Below are 12475 nucleotides of genomic sequence, written 5' to 3'. Positions count from 1 at the left end.
TGTCTACAATGTGGCGATATTCTTATTGCCAGCTACAGCACCCGCTTCACCCACACCTGTCACCAACATGCAAGTTGCAGAGCCATTAGTGAGTTTACTCCTGTTACAACTTGGATAGTATCTGTTGGCGATGCTCAAACAGAGCATGTGTCGTCAATGGTCGAGGATGTCCTTGGGCTAGCCCAAGGTTAGGTCGGGGTAAGGGTGTGATGCAAGGGCAGAGATGAGGAGGATAAGAAAAAAAATAGTAGGGGCCCAAGCATCTAGATGTTCTTGTAACAACTCCCCGCAGTCGTGTCAACACCAGCTCAACAGCCCGCACAAGGATTGGTGACCAAGTGCAAATATCAGTGTCCATGCACTACTCAAGTGTCGGATGGTTGCATGTTCTGCAGCAACCTTGACCATTTCATCGCGCATTGTCTGGAGCGCGAAAAATACCTCGATGCAGGAAAGTGTAAGTTAGATGAGAACTATAAGCTCATCATGCCTAATGGCAATCACGTCATCGGATGCGAACAGTTATTAAAGGATCGTGTAGATCGCATGATCGAAAGCGAGAAGAGCATGGACGCTAGCAGCGCTCACGTAGGTTTATGGTACTGTGTGCCAGCTGAGGTAGAATGTGTTTTGGATGTTGATCCATCCATGTTCATACACACGATCATTGAGTCCAAATCTAAGAAAGACAAGGACGAGCGCGCTACCCAAGCCCTAGCATACGTGAAGGCAAAGGTAGAGCAGAAATGCAGAGCGAAAGCTAACACAAAGGAAAAGAATGTTCGCTTTGACAGTGTTGCTGTTCCTAGCAAAACACAATCGCGACCAGGTCCGGCATCATGCCAGCCGACAGTCGAGGAGGAAATTGTCTCCCCAGCAATTCAAGCAACATCTAGTAAAGGCAAGGAGGTAGCCAAAATACCCATAGTAATACCACCCGTGCCGATCGTGAGCACGCAAACATCATCTTTGTCTTCTGCAAAAAAGACTGCTAATGTTTCGCCCCCCCCAGTAGTAGCAGCAGCAGCAGTGCCGGCAGCACCCACACCTTTGGGCACCTATTGTTTAACCTGTCCGCTCGAGGACAAAAGCACCGAAAAGCGCATAACTGACCAGATCCTAGATGTTGCGATCAGCATTCCTGTGCACAATGTCTTAGCCATATCGCCCAACATCTGGAAAAACCTCTGCAACATGTCGACCAATTGATGGGTCACTGTTGTGACAGTCTCAGTCAACGAGCTGTCGAGTCACCCCACTTCACATCATTGGATGCGTGAATATGAAGATGTGCGTTTGCATAGCAACAATGGACGCATCGTTGCGGATCACTTTGTGCCGCTGAGGTGTATTCGTACAACTACTGTAGGTGGCTGGACACTTACCTGTGTCCTTGATCAGGGCACGGAAGTTCGTCATAATGCCAAGGGAAGTTTGGCAATCTCTCGGAGTTGGTCTGTGCTCAGATCACCACATGCGCATGGAGTCAGTAAACACTTCGCATGATTTGACGCTCGGTGTCATCAAAAATATTCTGCTCAATTTCGGAGGAGGTCCCATGTACTTCCAAGTTCAGGTAATGGAGCACGCAAACTTTGAGGTTCTGCTCAGATGCCCGTTTTTCACTCTTACTTCTTGTCGCACGTTTGACCTCCCTAGCGGAGCGCAGGACATTTTATTAACGGATCTGAATACGCATAAAGAAATGCACATCCCGACCCTCCCTTGGGTCAGAAACTGCCAAGTCGCGGTACACAGCGCGCCCTGCAGCGAAGCTACACATACGCACTCGCATGTCAACGTTGCCAAGGTTGAGGGTCAGGATTTTTAAGTATCAATGATCTGCAGCATACATGGGGAAACACTATAGAGTGTTCATGCTCCTCGCTTCATCCATCACACTCATTTCCTTCTTCATATATTGCTAATGTTTCTTTGCTCACGTCGTGTGACAATAACCACTCTCATTCGCTCTCAAGGAGCAATATCGCTACATCACATTTGTTAATTTTGTCATCATCTCTCATTCCCGTCTCTTTTTTGCACTCTCATTTCTCTCTTCTGCAGTCCATGCTATATGCACATCTAACCTCTTCCAGCATGGCATTTCATGTCGCGAACATAGCTGCGTTCAACGCATGTTATGAATATGATCCCATTATCCATGCACTGGTATACAAACCAGTTGCGAAGAAAGTTCGCGGCATACTCGCGGCTACCCCACCTGAGTATCACATTGTTTGTGAACTACCGCCCGATCCTCTAGTAGGACTAATCCCGTTACCTACTCACCCCCCAGATTTTGTTCCAGGTATCCGCCTCATGCAAGTGCACATGGATAAGTTGAATTTTGATCCCACGAACTGGCTATGGCCAGAGGAAGCTAAGCTAGTACGCTGGCTGGTCCGTACGCACAAACTCGCATTTGCTTGGGAAGCATCCAAGCACGGCTGCCTTGATGAAAGGTACTTCCCACCATACAAGATTCCAATGGTCCCACATGCGCCATGGTTGCAGCACAATATTCCAGTTCCACCATTGACAATAGACAAAGTCACACGCATCATTAAAGAGAAAATTGTGTCAGGCGTATATGAGCCTTCAATGGCCAAATATTGCTCATGCTGGTTTTGCGTAGTCAAGAAAGATGGCAAATTGCTTCGCCTAGTCCACGACTTGCAGCTGCTCAATGTGGTGACAATTTGCGATGCATCAGTACCCCCCTTCATTGAACATCTTGCTGAATCCTTCACGGGTTACGCAATATATGGCATGATGGATTTGTACTCTGGATATGACCAGTGCATGCTTCACGAAGAGTCGTGTGACCTTACTACATTTGGCACACCTTTAGGCCCACATAGGCTGACCACCTTACTGCAAGGTCATACTAACACAGCGCAGATTTTCCAAGGCGACATAGCCTTTTTTCTACAGGATGAGATTCCAAAGCACACACTTCCATTCATAGATCATATCGCAGTCAAGTCCATTGAGACGTGATATGAATTTGCGGACAGTACTTATGAAACCATACCTGAAAACCCCGGCATGCATTGCTTCATCTGGGAGCACCTAATAGTCATGCATCGCATCTTACAGTGGCTCGAAAATGTCAGTGTTACAGTCAGTGCGATGGAATTTGTTCTTGCTGTGCCAAGCGCAGTCATCGTCGGGCATAAGTGTACTTTCGAGGGTCGCGTACCTGAAGACACTAAAGTTCAGAAGATATGAGATTGGCCAGAGCCTACCAACCAGTCGCAAGTCCGCAGTTTCTTGGGAACTTGCAGCGTTTTACGCATTTTCATCCGTGATTTTGTGCACAAAGTGCACCCGCTAACTAATCTCACCAGGAAAGATGTCCTGTTCGTCTTCGGACCTGAAGAGCACGAATTGTATCAGACACTCAAGGACTCAGTATTAGAGTTTCCCGCTCTTTGCTGCCTCAATTACGAGAGTGAGCATGAAGTCATCCTCGCCGTTGACACGTCCAACATCATGATCAGGTTCATTCTGTTGCAAGTAGGCGCAGATGGCAAGCGATATCCTAATTGTTTTGGCAGCATAGTGCTGAACGAGGTGGAAAGCCGATACTCGCAAGCAAAGCTAGAGCTCTACAGACTCTTTTGCACGCTCCGCACAGTTCATGTATTCATTTTTGGAATCAAGAATTTCACCGTCGAAGTAGATGCAAAGTACATCAAAGGTATGATCAATAATCTGGACTTGCAGCCTAACACAACCATCAATTGATGGATCACAGGCATTTTATTATTTTCATTCAAACTCGTTGTTTCCACGACCAAGCACAAAGGTGTCGATGGTCTCTCAAGGAAAGGAGGCTGCTCGCCGATGAGGATCCTCTTGAGGAGGACAATGACCATGAAGATTGGATCAATTGCGCATACTCATTCAGAGTCGCGATACTAAACAATAGAATGCAACACGTCGCAAGCAGTTGCGCGGAACTTGTCCACCATGCCCATCAAAATGTGCACACGTCCTTTGACTCGTGCGCACCAGTACACCGTGTCTTCCTAGATTTCGTGCAAGAAGAAGAACCAGAACTATCATCCCTTGCTCAGAGGCTGCGCAAGCGTTAGACGCATCACTTGTCTTAACCAAAGAGTTCCTTATTTCACGCGAATGACCCGCTGACCTTTCAGATCACGAATTCACAGCGTTCTTCAACTACACCGCGTGTTTCTTCATTCTCAAGGGCAATCTCTGGCAAAGAGAACCCTACAGAAAGCACCAGCTAGTAGTGCCACCACGCAAGCGATATTGCCTTCTTAAGGAAGTGCATGATGACCTCGGCCATAAAGGCGTCTACACCACGCACATGCGGTTGCTACTACACTTTTGGTGGCTGCACATCATCAAAGACATTAAGTGGTACACATGAACGTGCCACAATTGTCAGGTTTGCCAGATGCGAAAGTTGCATATCCTGCCAACGGTTCCAATACCAGGAGGTTTGTTTTGCAAAGCACGCATTGACACAATGAAGATGCCCAGAGTGGGTGGATTCAAATATCTCGTGCAAGCACACTGCATGCTAATGTCGTACCCCAAATGGTGCATGTTGCACAAAGAAAATACCAAAATGCTGACCGCCTTCATTTTCGAAGAACTCCTTTGCAGATGGGGTCCGATCACCGAGATTGTGACCGATAACAGCCCCACATATAGACTTGTGGTAGATGAACTTGTGCAAAAGTACGGGATTCACCCAATTCGCATTTCGCCGTACAATTCGCAGGCAAACAGTATAGTCGAAAGATGACACCGAGATGTCCAGGAGGCCATCATCAAAAGTTGTGACGGTGATGACTCGCGATGGTATCAAGTTGTTCATTCTGTCTTCTGAGCTGAGTGCATGACTATTCATCACGCGATGGGCCTATCACCCTATTTTATGGTTCATGGCGTTGAGCCTATCTTTCCGTTCAATTTAGCTGAAGCTACCTTTCTCGCTCCTTTGCCAAGCTGAGGCACATTTACTACTGCTGACCTTATAGCATGGTGGGCACACCAATTACAGAAACGCGAAGCCGATCTTAACGTGATCAAAGATCAGGTATTCAAAGTGTGATTTAAGTCTGTTCGCAATTTTGAGAAACACTTTTGCGCATCTATCAAGTCATATGACTTTGAACCCGGCACGCTAGTTCTAGTCCGCAACTCGAAAGTCAAGTACAAACTTAGCAAAGAGACAAAGCCATGCTATCTCAGACCAATGATGGTCGTGTGGCGCACAAAAGGAGGTTTGTATATGCTTGCCGAGCTAGACAGCGCAATATCAAAGCTTCGCTTTGCCGCGTTTTGCGTGATACCATATTATCCATGTCATGAAGATCATGTATTCGTCACAAAAATGATCAGAATAGACGACAAAAGTATAGACCATTTAGAGGCTAACGAAACTATAGAACCCAATGAAGACAAACCCGGGCATGCGCAAGACAAATAGCATGCAGAGGCTTGCTCATCGCGCTCTCTCATATTCACACCCCCACATTCCCCAATTCTTGACCACCACCCTCATACATATCATCCCACAATCACAAATAACAAAAACATCGCAAAAATAAAGAAAACACAAAAACACAGTCTTGCTAAAAGTATTTACTCTCAGTTTTACCCCAGGTTTTGTCCGGCGACCTCAGTTTCTCTCTCGCATCTTGCATATAACCCGCACATTCGCTGAACATAACACAAACACAGACTCTATTATATCGCGCGTAATACCCAAAACAGTATATACAGATAAGTTCTCCTAATTGATTCATGCGTGCATAACCATTCACATAGACCTTCTATTTTGAATGCGCGAAGCCGCACCACGCACATTTTACGTAGACTATACCCGATCACTATAATCACTCACAGCAGGAATAGATGCAGACAGTCACACAAAGAAGACAAGTCGAGTGTGAAGCTCATGCGATCACACGTATATTGCTAATTATTTTCCCTTTTTATTCTAATCATATCATGCTCGCTCATAGTTCTATTTCGTTTATATCCAGGCCCAATGACTCTTTGGACACGGACATGGACCTGGACTAGGACTTATGCAAAGATCATAGGAACTCATAGTTGGCACAATGTGAAACAACTATATTTGTACAGCACAGAAAGAAACAGTATAGTACAGTGTGCAAGTGTGCAAGGCAACACAGAGTATAGTACAGGCATGAAGGCAATGTGCAGAGAAGAAAAAGAAAAGGGTATAGTAGCGACTATCTACTTCTACGCCCGCTCCTGCCCCACAATGAAGTCATCCATCTCTTGCCCCATCATCCTCCATTCATCCGAAAACAAGTAAAGCTGGTTGCTCATTGCGATGAGCTCTTGTTGCTGCTTGCGTGCCTGATAGTTCAGGTTGCGCACAAATCAGTCGTAGTCATCCTGCAAACCACGCAACTTCTCGACCTCCTCCCGCAGATGTTTGTTGTCGGCACGAAGGCGCTCATTGTCCAAATCATCAGCGCGAACCCTTGAAGGCCCTGCAGCAGTGCACATGGGCAAAGGCTTCACCAGCCTGGGCACAGGGTGCACCTTCTTCGGCACTTCCTGGACCTCCACCTCAGACTCGCCAGAGTCATTGGCATCATCGGCTGTGGTTGGCTTGACCATTGGAATGTGCTCTTTAGCCACGCAAGGCACTTTGCATGGCGCCACCGCAGTTTCGGAGGCCTTGCACTTGGTAGCTATCACAAATGTTAGAGTATTCAAAAACTAAAATAATGAGACCACTCACTGAAGTTGCACGCTCAGTGTGAGTGTTCACAAGGCCCGCAGCGCGCATTCTTGCCCTGCAGACACTTGACCCCGCGCTGCATGCAGTTCTCGCAGGGAAGGTCAAGAGTCTTCAGTGCAGTCGACATACATGTGCCAGCCTTCTGTCAATGCGGATTGGAAGTTAGCCAAATGCAAGAAAAATAATGAAAAGGCACTTACAAGTTTGCCCATGTCTGGGTTCTCCTTTCTCTCCTTTCCCTTCCCCTTCTCCTTTGCTGCATGAGCCACACACGCCTCTGCCATGATCTTCTCTGCCACCTCCTTCCACCCGCTCACTGTTTTCCTCGCCACTCCGACCCACTCATTAAAATCCTGCAGTATCTCCTTCTCCTCATCACCGATCGGAAGGAGCACCTCGGCTTCCAGCGCATCGCGCATGCAGATGTGCACATTAGCCTATAAAGATGAGTATGGTCAATCAGTAAATAAGAATAAGACATGAAAAGACGTGTGCCACTCACCTCAAAGTGCACCCACTCGTGGAGCCACGACTCAATATCCTCCAGATGCTCTTGGAGGAGCTTTGGATGTGAGCCCAACAACACACCCACTGATGGAAGGAGCGTGTTCCAAATGTGGAGGACACGGTCGCCAGTGGACTCAACAACAGGTGCAGCCTCAGGAATTTCCTGAGCCGGCTCCTTGACAACCAGCGCAGCCTCGACAGGTGCCTCAGCCTCAGGCGAAGGCGAGCAAGGCGGGTCAAGCAAAGACAAGTCGAAGTTGGACATTTTAAAAGAAAGAATATCATGGTTAAGGTGAAAGATGAGAAGAACAACGCGTTGCCACATAGCGCTCTTTTAAATGCGCTAACCACAATTATGTCAGCATCCGCACTAATTCCCAAGCAAGGTCATGAGGCCGACCGCCAGCACTTTGTTTTCTGAATACGGACCGCAATCACATGACACCTCTTGTCACAATTTCTCTAAGTCCAATTGCACACACACTGACTGGGGACAGTCAGATTTTAAAGTCTCCCACTGTTGTAGAGCCTCACATCTCCACAGGCACTTCCCTCAAATTCTCCCACATTCCCTACACACTCCAGCTCTAATCCCAAGGATATGTCTTGCGCAGTAGCACTTCATATATTTTACTTTGCAGATTCCGTGCACAGCCACTCGCACTATGCACACATCACGCGCCCTCCTAAGCATCGTCCGTATACCCATCCATCTGTCCTCCCCATGTCCTTAGATGTTCATTGGTGCATTTTCTCACTATATTCCCATTTCGACAATTATTTCCATCGCTAATCCTCGGCCTACCGCTACGCGTGCAGCCGAGACCCTATTACCTACCTCACATACTATATTTAGCTTACTTGGCTCACTACATCAGACCTGCACGCCTAGTGGCGCTTAGCCATCTTTACATATACTATCTCTTTACTCTATTTTCTGGGTCGATTTTCCGCCCACTTTCTCTGTGTCTCTAGATACTAAGAATTTTACTTGTTGTTTGCAAGTGACTATCTAAAGTCACATGCTTTGGTTCTCGGTCTCCGTCTTAGCATCAGCCAACCTTAGTTGGGGTGTTAACACTCGTCTCACTTCATCTTTCCTCTGTTACTCTCTCTCTCGCTAGTCTCTCGCCTTTGCTTGCGTGCACTACCTTTGCGTTGCGCACCTCGTCCATCACCTATCGCACTCGCGCATTCGCCTTTCACACATTGCATCATTTCCACCTCATGCTTCGCACATTACTTAGCCTTAGTACTTTATTAGTTGTTTGGTGTCCCTCTTTTTACAAAGAGAGGTTTCCCTTTACTCAGTTAGCTGCCCTTGGGATGACGATTTCACTTGCGCCCAGGTCTATCTGTGTTTGCTTAGCTTAGCACCAACTTTCCCCACAGTTTAAATTCCTCATCTTCACCGGAGATTTCTGGTCCGGCACATTGGGTGGCGATGAGCACTTGAGGAAAGTCTGTATCTTCACCATCTCACATATCATGATGAGCACATCTGCATCCGAATAAGCATGGACTGGAAAACAGTAGTGATAGAGAATCATGAGGAACCGGCACCTCCAGAGACACTAAGGAGCAGTTTGAAAGAGTTAGATGGAGAATCATGAGGAACCGGCACCTCCAGAGACACTATGGGGCAATCTGAACCAAGAATGCTTTGGACTGCACACAACATTTCTGAATTCAATAAGTGGTAGTTGCAAACCCTAACTTACTGAGAATCAGAATGTCCAGCCCATACAAGTCCAGCATATCCAGCCCGAGAATGTCTTAAACTGTGGAAAAGGATTCTCTTAGTTCAATTAGAGGTAGTCGCAAAACTTAACTCACTAAGGATGAAGTCCAGCATATTCAGCCCGTGAGTGTCTTGGACTGCAGACAAGGATTCTCTTAGTTCAATTAGAGGTAGTTGCAAAACTTAACTCACTAAGGATGAAGTCCAGCATATCCAGCCCGTGAATGTCTTGGACTGTGGACAAGGATTCTCTTAGTTCAATTAGAGGGTAGTTGCGAACCTTAACTCACTAAGAACACTTGGACCGTGGACAAGAAAGTGAAGTCCGGAACACTTGGTAGGTAGTTACTGAACTTAACTTAGGAAGATGTGAGGCACAAGCAGGCCATTAGTGGGATGAGCAGGGCATGAGTGGCGCAAGTCCAGGCATGAATTCCATGAATTCCCATGTTGCCGCAGCATGAACTTCTCAGGGACCACTGAACTAGGTAAGTCCAATTAAAAGCAAGATATAAAGTGTGACACTACAAACCTCACTGGCAGCTGTCAGTGAGTGTGTTGCAATGCCCAACCAGAACAAACCCACATGTACGTACCTTTCAAGTCACTCCTGCTAGTACACATCTGAGCTCTAAGCAGCTCCATTGGACAAGATTGCACCTCATATCCTTTGCCTCTGGAAGGCCCGCCAGACTGATTGGCAAATTGTCCAGGAATTACAAAAACACATTGACACGACTCGCTATGGTATTGGGTGAGCAGTGTTTAAATCTAGTTATTTAGGTGTTAAATGATTATACACTAGGCTTACCATGCTTTTGAAAATTCAAAAGATGATGGGTCTTCAACATACCCGTCAACAGGGTCACACAGTCAAAACCATTTGTGATGCAATGCTTGACTTATGAGCTACATATCCAAATGCTGGTGCACATGAAATGGTGAGCTTACTATATCATGAACAGGAAATGAGTGTTGCCAGGTGATATGTTCATCTATGCATTGTAAGGACTGATTGCTAACCTACAAGTTTTGCATCCTAGGAGGGTTGTGACAGAGTACTTCGCTTTGTATGAACCCTCGTTTGTCAGTGTAAGGCTTGTCGCCTTCAAAGGAGATGCTTCTTGGCAGCAGGCATGAACAATTTATTTGCAGTCGATTGACATGATAAGTGGCTCAGATTTGGTCTTGGGCTGCATACCGGTATTGAACCTTTCTCTGGTTGCATAATGTGGATTCAGTTCTGACATTCCATCCAAAATCCACAGCTCATTCTGAGTTACTACCTTAACACAATTGAGGCTCTCGGTCATAAGTGTTTCATGTTTTAAAGCACAAACCTAGTTCGACTTAAATTTTAGATATGCCAATGGTCACTCAAAGTGACCCGGGGTCCGAAAATTATGGGACTGCAAATGCCCATACCATGCTGCAGCAGTGGCACAACCAAGCTTTGCAGGGTACACTCCAGCATCATTGGATGTGAGCCAAGAAGGACATCATGCTGGAGATTGCATGGTCTCAACTGCGCCGGTGGTTCACACCTGGATTCGAGAATCTCCTAGATCATGGTGTCAATTCTGGTTGGTATGATTCAAATAATACCCTTCAAGTGTGCATCATTTTTCTGCTGTTCGAGTGTTAGTTGTAATGTTCATTTGCAGGATGGTTTTCCATTGGGTTTTCATACCATGGCTTCAGCAGGAGCTGGATGCATATCAGGATCGTATTAACAATACTGCCAAGCGGTGCAACCATAACAAAGTACATGCCCATAGTTTTGCTCCCACAAGGATGGTTTTACATTGATGTGCTGTAACGATGGTTGCGGCGCTGGGCTTGGAACCAGTCAATCTAACACTTACATCCCATACCATTCCTCGACCTCCCTTGACCTTTCGAAGGCCCCGCACACTTGTCCAAACCTTCTGCAGGCAGTTCTTGCATTCCGAGGCCCGTCCGAACCTCATGAGTTACCATACCATGTCCTATCCTTGTCCTTTTGACTTTGCTGGTGTGTTCTCCTTTATTCTATCTATATGTTGATTATGTCTTAGTGCTACATGGATAAATCCCATCAGCATCCTGTCGGGAGCCTCAGAATACGTATAAACAGTACATATCACAGCTTATTACATGTATACTTGCATTGCTGCTTGCCTCGCAGCTTATTACATAGGTTCGGACTTGCTTATCTCACTGGATTCCGGTCTCTCACAGAAGTAGGATATAATCTCGCTCGCTGGCTACTGACACTTCACTTCACTTCCTGTACTTTGAGTCGTAATTAGTAGAGTCACCTCAGTATATTTGTAACTGTGCAATTGATCTTTGTTCATTCGGAACAATTGTTTGGCTAGACTGCTGCCAATTCTGCACCTCGTTTATTCTTGAGTTCCGATAGATTAGCATCATTCCGGACTTCAGACCCCTCGCAAAGTCTTATATTATTCGACACATTGACATACCAACACCTCAACACACCGACATATATTGACCTTCAGACAGTTCTCACAAGCCTCGGAAGGCATCGTGCTACTTCGGACAACACTTTTGCAGCTTCAGACGACCTTCGGTTGCATTGGACAAGTATCTCGGTACTTCAGACGTAGTCTTGGAGCTTTGGACTGTCATATCCCATATTCCGGACCTACATCCGATAATATTCCCACGCCTTATCCGGACCTTTGGATGTCCTATCCATGTCTGCAGTCCTCTATGCATCCAGATCCCTTTACCTTCACAGCTAGCCTGCATCATTCATCCTTTGTCCTATCCCACATATCCATGCATCTCGTCCAGACCATATCCGGTCCGATCCAATATTGATAAGCTTCTTAATCCATTTCCTGTGCATATAACGTTAACACAGCCTATCCGGTATTCCTTGTTCCCGGTACCTCAGTTATACTTACTACCGGTATGCTTACTGATCCATTAACCTATGCTTCATTTCCAACTCGCATTTGTTAACTTTGCTTATGCTTCGTACATAGCCTCGGACCTTGCTTATTGATCTTTCCGATAGTCACTTAGTATATAAACTCTTGTATATGTCTTGTAGTCCCTCAGTCTGAATATCATATTAGTCCTCGCACTAGTCTTCACACTAAGTCCTTATACTAGTTCCTTCCTTGTGAAATCTTCCTTAGGCCTAGGGAGGAATTCCCTAGGCCAGAGCTCCACTCCTCTGATCCTATATTCCTCCAAGTTTCTGGAAGTTCGTCCGGATCTTTCCCATGGTCCTCCAGACCTATTCTGCTTCGGACATTGTCCTTGCAGCCTTACCTCTGTTTGCTTCTACTCAGGAAAGTCCTGAGTAGCCATTACACCTATCCATATCAGGATGAAACCTCATTGTACTTTCTGGAAGTTCCTCCAGAACTTTCCCGCACTCGTCCAGAACTTTCTCGCACTCGTCCGGAAGTTACTTGCACTCGTCCGGAAAGCCCTTCCGAAGT

The 12475-nt window shown here is 46.3% G+C and overlaps 1 protein-coding gene across 1 annotated transcript; it reads right to left on the bottom strand.

Annotated features, from left to right (window-relative positions):
- Nucleotides 1-6255: 6255 nt before the first annotated feature.
- EDB93DRAFT_1246520 (uncharacterized protein) lies at nt 6256-7538 on the bottom strand (the record flags this gene model as incomplete). Its single annotated transcript, XM_041452459.1, has 5 exons — nt 6256-6375; nt 6439-6716; nt 6896-6908; nt 6967-7203; nt 7269-7538. The coding sequence occupies 5 exons, from the start codon at nt 7536-7538 to the stop codon at nt 6256-6258; spliced, it is 918 nt and encodes a 305-aa protein (XP_041311765.1).
- Between the last annotated feature and the right edge of the window lie 4937 nt (nt 7539-12475).

The sequence above is a fragment of the Suillus bovinus genome, assembly GCF_016758785.1.
Source record: "Suillus bovinus strain UH-Sbo-P2 chromosome Unknown EDB93scaffold_6, whole genome shotgun sequence".
NCBI lineage: Eukaryota > Fungi > Basidiomycota > Agaricomycetes > Boletales > Suillaceae > Suillus > Suillus bovinus.
Note: the sequence above shows the minus strand (reverse complement) of the source record. Positions and strands in the feature narration are given on the sequence as shown.